The following is a 17506-nucleotide window of genomic DNA, read 5'->3' as shown; positions in this document are numbered from 1 at the left end:
CACTGCAGCAGCTTGAACTAAACAATTTACAGTAACTGCACCGCTGAGTGCGCATCTCACAATACTGGATCCATGAATACTCAAGAGTCATAAATCATAATATATATGGTTAATGAATCCAAAGTGTGCTGGCAGCATATGTTATAAAGCTTTATTAAATTTGAAGTGTAAAACTGTCCAAACATAGGCACTATTATTATTTTTCCGAAGATCTCATTTGGGAATTTGACAAGAATCATTATTTTTGCAATTCCACATTTGACCTTTAAGAAAGTGCTAGTGCAATAAGAGAAGGGAGAATCACAGGTGGCCTATACCTATGTCATAGGAGAGGAAGTCAGAGGAGAAGCATTTGGCTCCGTTACTGAGCGAGGTGTCATTATGAGTGTTTCCCCCGAACACCAGCAGAACTCCACTGATCAGCACAGCGGAGTGGAGGTATCTTGCCAGGCTGCTTTCCTTCAGAATAAACCTGGGGAGAAGCAAACACACATCTCATTGGCTATTGTAATGCAGCATGTGCATGAGTGTTTAGCTCATGGGATGTAACAGTTGGTCTGAAGGTCACTCTCCACAGGCTAGGTCAGATACGCAGACGGACGCCATCAGTAATATGGCACCACAGAGACCCTACATACTCACACTCACACAAACAGAAACGTACGCATAAGCGCACTAGTGCACACAATCACAAACTCACAAAACTTGTATTGCAACACAGGAAGAACCCTTACATTGAGTAAGGTCTCACAAGACTTAAGGGGTTAGTTCACCAAAAAATGAAAATTCTGTCATTAATTACTCAACCTCATGTTGTTGCAAACCCATAAAACCTTTGTTCATCTTTGGAACACAAAGATATTTTTGATGAAATCCAAAAGCTCTCTGACCCCAACGTATATAACAATTTAATTACTACTTTCAAGTCCCAGAAAGGTAGAAATAACTTTAAAAAAATAAGTTTGAAAGTTTAAAATACACCATGTGACTCAATGGTTCAATCTTAATTATATAGCGACGAAAATACTTTTTGTGTGAAAAAAAAACCTGTCTGTGTCAGTCTCCTATACTGTTGATACAGTAGTAAATACAGTACAGACTTTTCAAAGCAATATGTCAGAACATCGGCTTACCATTGGCTGATGCTGTTCACATGAGCACCCCATGTGTGACGCTGACGCAGAAGCTAGCCGACTCGGAAGTTCTGCACTATTAACACTACGTCAGCAGCATACAGTGTTTTCCCTAGGTTTACAGCTTTTTGGGGTGGGAGGTAACTCAGTTGTCGCACTGACTTACAATTTGGTTGCACCCTTGTTTGTATGTTAATCATAATGACCTTGCATGTTGATGAATCGCTCTATTGATTTATATATGCTGGTTTGCATTGATGTAAAGATTGACATGACTAAAAGCTTGATATCTGCAAAAAAAAAAAATCTGAACATTGCTTACAATAAGCATAAATTTTAAAGAAAACATTACTAACATATCACACATGACATATAACAAAAGTATTATTGCCATGGGTGTTATTATTTTATTAAAGTAATATTTCTATGATGACGTGTCTTGCCCTTCACATGACACACCGCACGCAGCCTCAATAGCACTGCATGGCAGAGCTATCGCTATTATTTTGTTTTTCCTTCTTTATTCAAAATATTCACAACACTTGCTGGCTATGTCATTAACTACCTGGTATTCCGATTCTCAAATACATGTAAATGAGCGTGTTTTGTTGTTGAAAAATATATTTTAATGTAAGTTGATCTATTAAGCGTGATAGGCGTTGTCATGTCAATTTGCACCGCTGGTGGGAGAAGTGGGAGAACTTTATAGTTACTTACACAATTTGTATCCGATATGAATGTTGTCAATGGTTATTGCTGCTTCAATAGACATCACTGTATTTTGCAACTATAAATGTATTGTTTTGCTAGTATATTTAAATGTAAAATAAACCTTATGTGGTTGAAAACAATGAATAGCTGCCATCAAGTGCGCTGAGTGCATCCGTCTCTGTCTGGCTCGCTGCCAGCCAAAGCACGAAAGCATTATGCACTCGCACCAATGCGACCTTGTGAAATTGTAACTCTCCCATTATCCAAAAATTGTCGCATTTGCTAGTCTAGAGCCATGAGAGCGAGTGTTGCATCTTCACCACTTATTTAAATAACACATATTTTTGTCTGCTTTTAAGGTGGCTGGCGCAACATATTTTCAGGTGAAAGCTCTATGTCCGCTGGTGGGAGTGTGCTCACCTGTGTGCACGTGTCTGTCTGTCTGTCTGTCTGTGTGTGAGTGTGTGTGTGTGTGGGGGGGGGGGGGGGGGGTACTGCATCACACGCAATACATAGTGCACAGGAGAATTGTAAACACGTGACCATGTAGAGACAGAAATGACATGCCATTGTGTAAATAAAATAAATAACATAAGGGCTATTTAGTTTGTTTAATAAAATAAAAATGTATAGACCCGGGGTCTCATTAATAAAACTTTTCATAGATTTCATCCTAAAAGTGTACGTACGTACAAAAGCTAGATTTTGCGCACGCACAAAAAAAATTCAGATTTATAAAACCATGCGTGCACCAGAACCTGTGCAAAAATCCCTATATAAATCACAGCCAGCAGCAGATTGTGCTGTAGTGCTTCTCCACCCTGTCTCCTCCCCGAAATCACCATATATGGAGCTGACAAGGCCTAGTTTTTCAATGCATGACCTCATCTGCATATCATTTGCATGCATATTCCATCCACGTGACACCATATTTAACACTGTCAAAGGTAAGACATTGAAAAATATTAGATACGGACTATAAATGCCATTTGTGCCTTACACATTACATTGCTGAATATCATTCAATATCCTTTTTATGTTGTAGAATAAATATATCAAAATATCCATAAAAAGATAAATAAATAAAGTGTTATTTTAGGGTCATTACAAATATTTCGTTAACTTTAAACACTTCAAATCAAATCAAATTCATGCAGTTTTGCTGATAATGTCCTTAGATGAAAACTTGTTCTCTTCTTATTCTGCCCTTGCCGTAATCCTCCAACAGTGCCAGCAGTGCCATCATGAAGCATAGCCTACCAGGGTCAGCGGAGGATTTGTTTTTAACAAATAAACTGAACGTTAACACCTTGACAAAATCACAACCAGTAGCATCCATCAAAAGAGGATACAATCCATCTGTATGAACAACCAGACAGATCAGATGTGACATTGATGAGTTTCGAGTGGGACTACCTGTTTGCCTTAGCAATAGAAGACAGGTGAAAGTAAACTTGTCAGTGTTAAAAACAAAACAAAAAACAAAAATAGTTTTCTATTTGGTGCAACTAGTGGTGCATAAAGTCTACATTTACTTGCTGAATAAAACTCTTAAATCATCCTAAACTGGTCCATAGCTGGTTTAAATGGCAATTAGCTGGTCTTAATTAAATTGATTAATTAAATGGATTAAACTGGTCTCTCAGTATGGTCCAGCTGGTCTTTAGTTCTCCCCCTCTAAAACCAGCCAATAGACCAGCCTGAACAGGTTGGCACACTTATATAAAACCACGGAATTAGTGTTTTAAAGGGACAGTTTATCCAAAAATGTAAATCATCATCATTTATTCATCATGTCATTTCAAACCTGTATGAATGCATTTTTAACTATGGAACATTATATATATATATATAATCTTTGTATTTAAACAAAATGTTTCTGTTTCCATTTTTCTAAATATCTTATGCTGTGTTCCACAGAAAAAAAAGTCCTACAAGTTTGGAACAACATGATGGGGGGAAAATAATATTTTTTATACTCCTTTAAAATGTTTTACAGGTAAAAGATGTGTAAAAATGCCTGTGAAAGGTCTGGCAAGTTGGATTCAGTCCTCTTGGACTAAACCAAAGAACTCAGCCTGGCAACAGCAAGCTGGCATCATTTATAGTGTCACTAACAGCTTATTTGTAAATACTGTCATATTTCACACATGTCAGGAAGTCTTGGTCAGCACACTCACCGGCTTAGAGAAGATGTGATTCCTGCTCACATGTGCGCTAAGGGTCTGATTTGTGTATGGATGAAAAATATTTGTTTAGTTTTTTTTATTGTTGTTTTTATGAGGGCAGAGGCTGAAATGGTTAGTCATAGTCACACAATGATACACATGCACGCTACACACATCTGCAAAGTTAAAGAGTATAACGTACAAAGTGTGGATACTCACCAGGTGTGCGTGTGGACCTGATAGCGGTATAAATGATCCACTAGGCCATATTTGTTGGCAGGGAGGGCTTTGTATCCTCCATGGACATATATGGAATGTGAGGAGCTGTCATAAACGCTGCTGTGTCCATATCCTCCCTGCACCAGTGCCCCATTTGTCTCTGCCACCGTCCAGGAGTTAGAGCCTGACATAAAGTTAGACGTTAGCCTCAGTGCATATGTTACATTATAATTCAGAAATCATTCTTATATGCTGAATTCATGCTCATGAAACATTTCTTATAATACTGTAATACTATAAATGTAATTTAATTTGTCCTTGCTGAATAAAATATTTACCAATTCAAATCTTTTGAAAGGGAGTGTATCTAGTATCACACTTATACAAACAATATGATGCAGGGTAGCATGAGAAAGTAAAAAAAAAAATTAAAAAAATAATGCTTCTTTTGAAAAAGGAACATAGATTTAGGCGTAAAAAGGAAAACATGTTTCTTTAAATCATGTAAAAAAAAATCTGGTAAATCCAGTGTAAAGTGGACAGTTTTAAAATGTACAGATGTAGTACAGAAAAGTTTTACGATAGAACATTTTTCAAAAGCAGTATTAATTCAAGATTATTGTTGTTATTATTATTATTATTAAATTTTCAAATGAGCAATGTTTGTCAAAGCTAGCTTTACTCAACTAAGAATGATTGTTGAGATTAAGCCTTTCTTAGCGCATATGATCAGGTGTGAGTATCAAGGTGCTGTCGCTGTAGTTACTCGTCTGAGTTCTTCTTGAATGGTGTGTAATGATGTTTTTACAAAATTTGTGGTTATTTTCTGTAAAACTTTTTATTTTATTTCATTACATTGTACAGCCTTGTGGTCAACCATGTTGTTATATTGTGCTATATAAGTAGATTGGACTGGATTAAGGATGCACTGATCCGATACTCAGCATTGGTATCAGCTCCGATCCGCCATTATTTGCCCGATCGGGTATCGGTCAGACAGAACCGATCCAAATCCGATACTGTGCATATAATATGCTGTTATTGTTAAGCCCTAATGCCCCACAAAAGGCCCAAAAACATTATAAAGCATCATCAACGATTTGTGCACTATATTATAAATGTTCTGAAGCCATTCCATAGTTTAATGTGAGTACAAATGAATATTTAAGTCATTAAATTAAAGTTCACTTCAATGCATACTTCCCTCCGCTGCGGCTCAGTCACTCTCCATTCAGCATTCAATTACGACCATCAACACGATGAAACTCTCTCCAAGATTATTCATGGTTTCTGTTATTATGCTTGATCTTTAGATAATAGAGATACACGGATACCTTTTTTTTCAGAACCGATCCGATATAAAAAATTCTGAGTATCGGCCGATACCGATACCAATCTGATACCAATGCAGTTTTGTTTAAAAATTATATGTAGAATTTCTATACTTCAGTCTGTTTAACTGATAACAACTATTTTGAGCTTACATGCACATAGGCTTAAAACCTGGCATTGTGATGGTCTATTGAAATATCTAACATGGAAGACCATTAAAATCGCTCAGAGTAAGTTTGTTAGTAAAGTGAGGGACAGATAGAAAAATCAAAGAAGAAATCAGTCAAAATCAGAGTGGAAAGAACTGAAATAGAAATTATAATGGAACAGTCGAGGAAGAGCACGTGTCAGCAGTATTAATTCGTTATGTGAGCATTGGTGGTTCAGTGGTAGAATTCTCGCCTGCCACGCGGGAGGCCCGGGTTCGATTCCCGGCCAATGCAACAATGTTTTGGGGGGGGGGGGGGGGGGGAGTTTCTTGGCAACACAACATGTGACATTTACATTTCATACAAAATGGGAAATAAACTAAATATATTAAATACACCAAAATGTTAAAACAATTTTGCATTGCTAACTACACCTAACATGCTGACATTTTATATGCTAGTCTAAATTCAAGATCGAGGTTAGGTGCTCACTGGTAGAACATCTTTAAATATTACACATGACTAAGTGTTACAGAAACAGAGGATATGCGATCTCTGCCTTTCATATCCTGGCCTGTTACATCACTGAAATTATACCGATCTCAAGTTTAGGAAAGCTTCTCTTCATATATTGCATCACTCATTTTTTATGTTCACAGATACACAGTGTGGTGCGATTGCCATCATTTTCAGCAGCTCTAATGAACTCATTTATTCATTTAGAGAGTACGAATGGAGAAAAAGCGAGTGGGGGAAAGCGAGAGCATAAGAAAGAAAGATTTAAGTGGAGTCTTAACAGAGCTCAGAGACATTAATCATTGTTCAATCCCAGACAGTGCAGTTCAGGTACTACCACTTCTTAATGACCTAAAGCATGAGTGTGCCTTTGAGTGGGTGTGTGTTTGTGACAGAGAGTGGAGTGAGACGACTAGAAAACACCACTGAAAGAAGAGAACCTTCACTTTAATGAGTCTGGCCATGTCCTCACTAAAGTGCTGTGCCTATAACGTTATAATACACTGCCATCTGCTGGAAGCCAGAGGCACTGTCTGCATTTGTCAAATTGACATCAACACATAAATCTTAAAACTGTCATGAAACAACACACTCACGCTGCATTCAAGTCTGGGAAGATGGCATGCAATTCAATAATATTTTATAACTCTAAATCTACAAAGTGACGAATAAAGAATGTGCATCAGTGTGTTTTTGTTTTAGGTTTTCATTCACCTCGGAAACATTGGGCTTAAAGAAAATTCAAAGTTTCTCACTCATTATTACGACTTTGTGGTGATCTTCATGTGCATTTAACTTGTAAATAAAATCTTTCTGACAAGACTTGAATGCCCCATCAGATAATGTGAGGAATATTTTTCTCAATAACAGGTACATATTGGAACTCACGAATGTTGTACTCCTGGACGTGGCTGAGGTAGCTATAACTTGGTGAATAGCCAAAAAGCACCACCATGATGGGCTCTCCATTTCTATTGTCCACTATGTGAGCAGTATGTCCTTCCACAGCGAAGTGTTGGGCCTGCAGCACAGGACTGGCTGCCCTGAGGGACCAGGAACGGCTATGTATATCAAACAGCCACAGTTCATCGGTTACGTTTCCGGAGCCTGCCTCCAGCTTCCCACCAAACATGTAGATATCATCCTGCAAAATGTAGAGAAGTGAAATAAGTACGATATGAGATCCTGTGCAAGCATTTGTGGCGTTACATCATCTCAGGCTGAGCAAAAGTTGGACACCAATTTCCTAGCATCACAGGAGCCCATATTATCCTGTGTAAACAGCCAAGCAATACACTGCCTCTAAAAAGGACTCCATGGAGAACAGACACAAGCCTAGTTACACTGCTGTTTCATGACTCGGACTTGAGTATAAAACTACTGACAACTACTCTCTTTACTACTGCTATCAACTATTGTGATTATGAGCAGATTACTATAAAATTTTGGGTCACAAGTTTGGGGTCAGTGAAGCCACTTTTTGAAAAAAAGCAGAAATCCACTTTTTGATTCATGAAACCATAAGAGAAAGGCCATCTCATTATGCAGACTGAACTCTCACTCTGAATCTCTCTCTCTCTCTCTCTCTCTCTCTCTCTCTCTCTCTCTCTCTCTCTCTCTCTCTCTCTCTCAAATGCACATTCACTTGCCTTGCTACAGCTTTCCTATCATCAAAGTGCATTCAGCAGTTATACGAAAAATAGAGACATCTGCCAAACGGCAGCTTATTAAAATACAGTTGTGTATTCTGGATAAAACAATCATTTTAATTTGTCCATTTGCCAGGGACCTGTTGCCACAATGAAAGCAGTTAATTTAAAATATAATGTGCACTGTGAATGAGAGAGAAAGTTTATGTTTATATGCGTAATGAAAAAGTCTTGTTGTCCATTAAACTGCTGCACATGCAGTTATCCCAGTTTAAAAATAGCCCAGTGAAACTAGTTTACACTGTGGACTGAGAGAAAGCTCCTGCTTATTTCATTCAGACTGAGCAAATCTTTAAAACCATTAACAGAATAAACATTTTTATAAATCTGCAGACAATATCACAAGCTCTGGTGGAGAAAACAAACCTTCTGCAGTGGAAAACTCATTGGATAGAGTGTTTTCAGCATACATTTTTAAAACAACACATTTATTTTAAAGTTCCATTTTTAGGATTAAAACCATGGATACTTGATCAGATGCATTAACTGTGTTAAACTATGTTTTTAAATGTGTTAGAAAAACAACTACAACTGATCCTTCCTAACTACACTTTTTCTGTTGGTCCTTTATGTTCTTCATTCTGTCTGTTAAACAGGCAGGCTTGTAAGCCAAGTAAGCATTTTAATGTTAAAATAAAGTAATGTTTTTTTTGTTTTGTCTGGACTGACTAAACAAAAGGACTGTTGCATTGGCCGGGAATCGAACCCGGGCCTCCCGCGTGGCAGGCGAGAATTCTACCACTGAACCACCAATGCTCACAATTCAGGAATGTGGGAGGCTTGTTGCTCATCTGTGCGCACGCACACACATACTCTCAGTTACGCTACACATTCCTTTAGTTCCCTCCCACTTGTTTTTTTAAGCTCTCTCGTGCGTTTAACATTTTTCAATTTGAAAACTCTGACCTGTTCTATAAAACTCTATTGACTGACTTGCTGTAATTGCATTTAAGAAGCCACGTGTGCATTAGCACCGCACCACATGACCACAGAATGTACCCTATCCCTGTCTTGTGAGCATTGGTGGTTCAGTGGTAGAATTCTCGCCTGCCACGCGGGAGGCCCGGGTTCGATTCCCGGCCAATGCAACAGCCCTTTTTCTTTTGTCAGTCTACATGAAATTGTACTTTATTGTAACATTAAAATTAATACTTAGTTTATTTTATAACTTTTATGACAGCCGGTCTGTTTAACAGGAAGAATAAAGTACATGAAAGAACAATAGAAAAATGGAGTTAGAACTGGAAAGAGGAAGTTGTTTTTCTAAAACATTTAAACCCGGTTTAACCCTCAGGAGTCTGAGCTATTTTGGGGCCCTTTAGAAGTTTTGACATGCTCTGACATTCGTGCTTTTTTCAGTTGCTTACAACCACATTAATGGCAAAGTGTAATTATACTGTATTTAGTGCTGCATGATTTGGGGAAAATATATAATTGCGGTTATTCTGGGTAAAATTGCAATTGCGATTTAAAATGTGATTATTATTATTATATATTTTTTACAAATGAAAAGTGTGTGTATATAATATTTTGTGTTTATATATTAATATGACTAACAATAATTATTATGATTATTATTACTGCTAAAAATACAAAAATTACAATAACATTTTCATAATTACAAATAAAAATTGAGTATGTCAGAATAAATATAACAATATAATACTAATACTAATCATTATTATTATTATTAATTAGTATTATTAATATTTTGTAATATTTTACAGAAAACTTATTTTACAAAAAAAAACTGCTGGGTTACCTATGAATATGCAGACAGCTTATGACTAAAATACATTAGAAAGGTCTAAGCCTAAGGAGTTATTGTTTTAAAAAAAAAAAAAAAGATATATATATTATAAAAATCTGTGTTGTTTATCTGTGAAACACATTTGTTAACACATTTTAACTGTAATGTGAAAAACTCAGAACAAATTAAATTTTGACTTGACTTGAATTGCAGGAACTTTAAAATTATTTCGGAATAATAAACAGTAGTGGGCACTGTTGTTACAAAATTATTAAAATATCCCAAAAAAACAAGTAGCTAAACACAAAGTTCAAATCTTCTCATTTGTAAATCAATTGTTCTGCATATCAATAATAGACAGTTAAAATTCCTCACTGAGGCATTGTTATACAAAGTATAGAGATTAGTAGGGTTTACCTTGTGAAGAGCCAGAGAGTGCCCATAGCGCTGCAGAGGGCCACCATTGATTGGCACCACATCCCATGTGCTGCTCTCTAGATTATAGCTGAAAAACAGACAAAGAACTTTAAGGAAAGGAAGAAAAAGTGTCCGTTCAAATAGTTATAATAATAAATATTGCAATAAAATTCGGCATTTTTGTTTTGTTTAGACTGACAAAAGAAAAAGGACTGTTGCATTGGCCGGGAATCGAACCCGGGCCTCCCGCGTGGCAGGCGAGAATTCTACCACTGAACCACCAATGCTCACATGACAAAACTTGGAAAGGTCCCTTGGTCATGACTCATGTGGGGCAGCACACACAAACACACATTTCCCATATTCTTACACTAACATTCCAATGTATCCGCCCTAAATAATATTGAATACAAATGTCACATACTATAGGATGGATAGTACGCACATTGAGATGCAGGCTCAGTTAAGCTACACATTCCATTATTACAGTCCCATTTGTTTTTCCCATCTTATTACCATTAATGTTGAAAACTGTTGAGCTGCTTAAAGGGTTACTTCAGCGATTAGCATATGGCTTTGTATCAGTAGAAACCCTCGAGAATATTCAAATTATTGTGCTTTCCCCCCTCATATCTCCCTGAGACAAGAGATTTATGCATTTTATTTCTGGAAAAATTCCTCCTATGATGCAAAATGACGATTTTTGCATCATAGGAGGAATGTTTGCCCAGAGGCTAAAGACTACAGCCAGCAGAGGGAGCCATTTCCGCATGTTTTGAATCCGGCATTGGGGGATGGGAGATTACACTCAGCTGGCAGGGAGAGCTCAGCTTGCAGACAGGATCATTTAAACGGAGCTATGGTGAGCAATGTAAGTCTTTTAACTTCTCAAATTCATTTCTATGAAAGTTAAGCTTGCAAATGCATGAACTGAAACGCGCCAGACTGAACTCGCGTTGTGAATGTATGCCGCGAGTCGCGATTACCTCAGCTCTCATCACTCGTGCAGTTAGTGCTCAGGGCTGTGATACTCGCGCGGTGACTCACTCATTATATTGAACAGACACGTTCAGTTTTTAATTGTAGTGTCTTCTCTAACTCAGTCACAGTAATGAAGTTGGTGGTGTTGGGAATGGCCTCACAGGGCAGCGAAGCATTCTGGGAATTGTAGTCTTTCATCCCCATGAGACAAAAATACATTTTCTGTCTTTTCTCAGTCTAGAAGACACCAAATTCAAAAATAATTTCACCTTTCTACTGCATTGATGACCCAGTTTAAATACAGATTCATCTTCCCAGCGCTGAAGTACCCCTTTAATAGTTTTGTAATCTCGACATTAACACTTGTCCGCTTGTCTGGGACAAGTGAAAAATAATTTTACTTGCCCGACGGACATAACTAGTCTAAATAACTAGCAAATCACCAAAATGCAAGAATGACTGTGCATTAGTTTAGTGTAAGTGGCGATCGATAGAGGTGGACAATATATAATGAACGGACGATAACAAGGTCGCGCTGTTGAACCCTTGTGCAGCCTCTCGAGGAGAAATAACAACACTAGTGTTTAAGCTGTTTCCTGAATACCATCACGACTGAAAATGACACTGAATTCATATGACGGCTCCATAAACAATAAATTAACATTCACTTACATTCACTTAAAGGGGTACTTCAGCGCTGGGAAGATGAATCTGTATTTAAACTGGGTCATCAATGTAGTAGAAATGTGAAATTATTTTTGAATTTGGTGCCTCCTAGACCGAGAAAAGACAGAAAATGTATTTTTGTCCCATGGGGATGAAAGACTACAATTCCCAGAATGCTTCGCTGCCCTGTGAGGCCATTCCCAAAGCCACCAACTTGACTACTGTGACGGAGTTAGAGAAGACACTACAATTAAAAACTGAACGTGTCTGTTTAAAATCCCTTTAAAGTTACTTACATTTTAGATGCAATATTGAGTGCTTTTGTTCGATTTCAGCAGCGAAAATCGTTCACACACAGCAGAACCGTCTCACAGCAACAAGTGTGTTACTGAACGATTCAGTGTTTGAATGAATCGTTTGAATGAACGACTCATTAAGATGGCCACCTGCTGCCACCTACTGGAGGTTTAGTTTCATGTTTAAACATACTTTCCAACATTTCTTTTTTGTCTATTCAAAACTACAAATCTCAAAACATTATTTAATGCAGTTGTAATTGTTCAGTGTAAATTATTTAATTTTATTGTTAACAGCCCTTATAGTGTCTTAATTTAATTTAATGTGTTGATCAAATTTAACAATATAAAATGAAACCTGAAGCATCGCCTATATTTAATAAGATTTGGGGGGAAATGCCCTTTATAAAAGTTTAAAATATCACAAATTTGAAATGATTCAATAAAAAAATAAAAATTCACAAATATGCAGATTTAAATATGTCACAGCTGATTGAACACTGGTGATAATATTGCTTCAGAATAAACAATAGTTACAACACAAACACAAAATTAAAAATAGGGCTGCATGTTTTCAAGTTTTTCATTAACCGTTAACCGAGGCCCTTAGCGGTTAATACTCGGTTAACCATAGTGTGCGTCAGGGTTATTTTTAGTTTAATTTGACGACTGCCATCTCCCTAGTGAACGCGCCTATAGAAAGAAATGCACATCATTGATTACATAATCAGAGAGTAGCCTATTTCTTTTCGTTTTAAATTGTTAAAAGACTTTCAAGCTTTAAGATAAATTTCATGTCTGTGAGGCCTACGCTGAGTTTCGTTAAATTAGGATGAGATGCGCTCCAGTTCACGAGCAACGCAAGTGCAACGCCTCTCTAATGATGCCCGGGTGTTGGCTGTTGAGATGGGACTATAAGTCGCACTTTTTTCATAGTTTGGCTGGTCCTGCGACTTATAGTGAGGTGCGACTTATATATCAAATTGAATTCATACAAGAATAAACATATAGCCGCGAGAGAGGGCTCTATGCTGCTCCTGTAGCCTGCCCTTGAAAAAGAAAATAACTGAAAACAGAAAAAAAAAAAGCTCTTGTGACCGAGCGTTCGTGCAGTGTTCGCCTAAAATACTTTGACATAAGAAAAACAAAAAATGACAGCCGTCTGAACATTCCTTCCATTATTCTCCGTCACACATGTAAATCACCAACCTGAAAAACCCCAAAACCCGCGACACTCCAAAACAACAAGTGCGCATGCTCCAACCTATCTACGGCAAGCCCCGAGGGGAAAAATACATTGCACACATACATAACGAGCGCCAGTGCGTACCAAATTAATACATTATGCGAGATCAAATAAAGTCTGTTACACTCTTAACTGAAATATTAACTTAAAGACAACAACTTAGAAAAGACTGAACACAAACAAAATGCCCCCATAAAGAAAATCCAATTCTGCAAATTACAAACTACATGTAGTAAAATATGCAGCCGAGAACGATTCACACAGCGTTTGACTCGTGCGGCTGAGTCTCTCCCGCCAGAGTTCAAGCATCTGTGGACTCGTTCCTTCAGCTCTGGCCATCTTGCTTTCAGTCCTCAAATTCAGTCCCTCACAAGTTTCTCACTCCAAACTTTCTTTTTTATTCTGCTCCGTTATGCACAGCGAGGGCACGAGCGGATGCGCGCCTGCACGAGCGGATGCGGGCCTGCGCGCGCGGCCCCCGCTCTGCTTCTGCCCTAATGCGATTATTAATGCTAATTATTTACAGTCCGGTGCGACTTATATATGTTATTTTCCTCTTCATGACGCATTTTTTGACTGATGCGACTTATACTCCGGAGCGACTTATAGCCTGAAAAATATGGTAAGCACTGCATTGCAATACTTGCATTTTGCCCCGTCACTCTCAATTTTAAAGTGCTCCCACGCTGTACTTTTCTTTGACCGCTTCATGTTAGAAAACTGGTCATGAATTCTTGTGGATATTACAAATGTCTAGGAGCGCTCTGGCGGTCTCTAGTGGTGCAAAAATATATTACAACTAAATTCAAAGCACGCCATTGACACCACTTAACAGAGCAAAATGTTTTACTCGGTTACGCAATTTAACGGTTAATCGGTTAACCATGGACACCCCTAATTAAAAATATCTAACTTTTTTCCGGACAAGCACATTTTTTACTGAATGAATGAACGATTTACTTGTCCGAAGGACAAGCACATGAACAGGCTTTATGTCAAGCCCTGCTGGGACACTTTTTTTTAGGATTCTTTGACACACAGAAAATTCAAACGAACAGTTATAATAATAAACGGTACAATAAAATCCTGCATTTTTGTTTCATCTAGAACAGGGGTGTCAAACTAAGTTCCTGGCTGGCCACAGCCCTGCAGAGTTTAGCTCCAATACTGATCCAACACACATACCTCTAGTTTTCAAATAAGCCTAGAGGACTTGATTAGCTGGATCAGGTGTGTTTTTTATTTTGGGTTGAAGCTAAACTATGCAGGGCTGTGCCCCTCCATGGACTGAGTTTGACACCCCAATCTAGACTGACAAAAGAAAAAGACTGTTGCATTGGCCGGGAATCGAACCCGGGCCTCCCGCGTGGCAGGCGAGAATTCTACCACTGAACCACCAATGCTCACATGACAAAACCATAAGAAGTCACGTGGTCATGTGTGGCTGCACTCACACTTCTGTCACACATTCCTTTATTACCCTCCTATTTGCTTTTCTTATTGTTATCATTTATGTTGAAAACCTCTGTGCTTGCTTAAAGGGTCATGAATTGAGAAATAAGAGGTCATCATAATATAAGAATATCCTATAAGCTTCAGAACTGAAAATGTCCTTGTTAGTCTAATAAAATATTTTATTGACACCAGGTCCAGCAAACGAAAGGTTTTTCAAAGTGGGGACATCAAAGGGAGGCAAGCACCCCCATCTACCTCATCACTGCCTGCTGTTTAGCCCTGCCCACTAATTCACGCATTTAACATAGGCCTAGTGTTAAACCAGATCGAGCTACCAAGCAACAAACATGCCTTTGAGGATACAATAATAAATGTTACAATAAAATTATGCATTTTTGTTTTGTCTATATAGTCACAATAATCAATGTTACAATAAAAATATGCATTTTTGTTTTGTCTAGACTGACAAAAGAAAAGGACTGTTGCATTGGCCGTGAATCGAACCCAGCGTACACCCTGAATTTTTTTCAGTGTTTCGGTTTTCGGCCTTGGTTTCCTCTTTTTCGGTTTCGGCCAAGAATTTTGATTTCAGTGCATCCCTACTGACAATGTACTGCTCGGTATGTCGTCAACACGCTTCAGAAGATGCCAAAACTAATAGTTTCATTGTTGGGATAAAAACCTAAAACTGGAAGCCAGAAAAGACCACGAATCATCCAAATACCACATCCAAGTAAAAAAAAAAAAAAAAAAGCACACAGAGCACAGAGCCGTACTCATTTTATGAAAAGTATATCAGTTCATGGTTTGTGTGTAAAAGAGAAAATGTCAGTATTTCATTGAGACTTTAGATTAATAAACCGATCAAGTACTGTAGAGCTTATAGTATTCATTTTCACATGCAGTTACACAATGTCGGTAAAAAACAAGAAATTGGCTGGTAAAAACATTGAGTTGCTGGTAGATTTTGAAATCCACCAGCCACAGTGGCCGGTGAACCAAAAAGGTAATTTCCATCCCTGAAAAGGACCCAATATGGACCTTTTCAAGTCGTTAAATAGCCTAAAGCTACACCAGCCAGGACTTCATCTAGACACATACAGGTTAAGGACTTCCTAATTCATACTAGGGCTGGGCGATATGACGAAATATATCGTCTGGACGATAGAAAATGTCTATCGTTTTATATAAGGCTCTATCGCTTACGCCACGATAAGGCGTTTATGGCAGAATTTTACGTCAAGATGCACCTCACGCCACGGCATGCCCATGCAATACATAAACGCGCTCCCTCTGTCTCTCTCTCGCTCTCTCACTCACACACACACACGCGCTGCAGCCTCCCTTCCACTCACGTCACTTTTTTAAAATCCCCCACAGCGCGAAACACGAGTCCCGCAAACGCGCCGCAGAGGAGCTTGTTTGTAATCAGAGGACAAATGGCTCCTTAGTTTCGAAATGGTTTGGGTACAAGGTGATCGCGTTGAAAATAAAGGCGTTTGTCCAGCCTTAGAAGCTCATTTGAATCATTGCCGCGGCTCATTTAAGAAAATGACAGCTCCGAAGAGACGCCGCTTTAGTTCGAGGTAACGTTACTGCTAACAATAATAAAGAAAGACGATCAACACCTTATGTGTTACCACTGAAATGAAAATGTAATATATTTCCAAATGTAAGCCCATCTTAAGCGAAATGCACGCTTCATACTGTCGTCTGCTCTGGCTCTAACCTCGAGTGTTTACTTTTTGCAAACCTTGTGAGCGCGCAAACCCAAACGCTGTGACCTCGCGCCAAATGTTTTTATTGGTTTATTAAGTACAAACAGGCGAGTTATGAAAAATTGAGTGCGAGGGATATGTTCAATCACACATAAAGATTTTGGAATGAGACGGCCAACTGTAGTAGCGTTTAGTCCACTGTCTATAATAGCCTAATTTAGAGATCACTTTTTTATTTATTTTAACCGACAACTTTGATCGGTTAACGTTGATACGGTCAGCCATCGGTCAAACGTTCATCGGTAAACATCCCTAGGCAGGTGTTAACTTTACTAACAGTCTTGCTTTAAAAAAAGGTTCTAAATAAAATAAAAATGTAGTCCATACTACCTTTATTTGTTTTGTATATCATTTCAAACTGCATTTCCACATTGCAATTTTGTATAGACTATTCATAAACTGAATTAATAGAAAGGTTGCTATATCGTTATGTATATCGTTATCGGGATATCAAATGAGCTATATCGGGATATGAAATTTTGGCCATATCGCCCAGCCCTAATTCATACCTGCAAACTAACAAGTGGTGAAAAAGGTGACATGTTTCCGAATTAAATACTTTTAGTGTGGTTTGGGGCATTGCCACCCAGTAGAATGTTTTGTTTGTTTTTAACATGTAAATGAAGCATTTTGGTGCACTCAAAGTTAAGGTAGGCCTTAAATTTAACATTTGCTTCAAGTGAAAAACATTTTCACTATAGCGCTTGGCATTGTCACAAATTTCACAATTTGATTTGATATTGATTAACTTCGGGCCTATCAGGTAGAGTAGCTATGGGGGGATTTTTGGTGGTTTAAATATATTGATTCTGAATCAATACTCATCAGTGTTCTATCAGCTTTTACATAGGCCTACTTAAATCTGCATATTTGTGATATTTACCCCAGGGTGTTATTTAATTTTATGAAGGCCTTTTTTTTCTTATTAAATGTATGCATCAACTTTCATGTTAAATTCTTACATTTGATTAATAAATTCA

The 17506-nt window shown here is 38.0% G+C and overlaps 1 protein-coding gene and 5 non-coding genes across 8 annotated transcripts in view; 2 read left to right on the top strand and 4 right to left on the bottom strand.

Annotated features, from left to right (window-relative positions):
* atrnl1a (attractin-like 1a) overlaps positions 1-17506 on the bottom strand; it is a 324662-nt gene that overhangs the window by 255701 nt on the left and 51455 nt on the right. For all 3 annotated transcript variants that reach the window (XM_067421824.1, XM_067421822.1, XM_067421823.1), the window contains 4 exons: positions 10105-10192; positions 7117-7372; positions 4232-4415; positions 318-472 (listed from right to left, as the gene is read on the bottom strand). In XM_067421824.1, coding sequence (XP_067277925.1) covers positions 318-472; positions 4232-4415; positions 7117-7372; positions 10105-10192 — 683 coding nt within the window. The remainder of the gene's footprint in view (positions 1-317; positions 473-4231; positions 4416-7116; positions 7373-10104; positions 10193-17506) is intronic.
* On the top strand, positions 5936-6006 carry trnag-gcc (transfer RNA glycine (anticodon GCC)). The gene has a single exon. It is a non-coding gene; the product is annotated as a tRNA-Gly (tRNA).
* On the bottom strand, positions 8623-8693 carry trnag-gcc (transfer RNA glycine (anticodon GCC)). The gene has a single exon. It is a non-coding gene; the product is annotated as a tRNA-Gly (tRNA).
* On the top strand, positions 8955-9025 carry trnag-gcc (transfer RNA glycine (anticodon GCC)). The gene has a single exon. It is a non-coding gene; the product is annotated as a tRNA-Gly (tRNA).
* On the bottom strand, positions 10321-10391 carry trnag-gcc (transfer RNA glycine (anticodon GCC)). Its single transcript has one exon. It is a non-coding gene; the product is annotated as a tRNA-Gly (tRNA).
* Positions 14626-14696, bottom strand: trnag-gcc (transfer RNA glycine (anticodon GCC)). Its single transcript has one exon. It is a non-coding gene; the product is annotated as a tRNA-Gly (tRNA).

Source organism: Pseudorasbora parva, chromosome 17, assembly GCF_024679245.1.
Source record: "Pseudorasbora parva isolate DD20220531a chromosome 17, ASM2467924v1, whole genome shotgun sequence".
NCBI lineage: Eukaryota > Metazoa > Chordata > Actinopteri > Cypriniformes > Gobionidae > Pseudorasbora > Pseudorasbora parva.
Note: the sequence above shows the minus strand (reverse complement) of the source record. Positions and strands in the feature narration are given on the sequence as shown.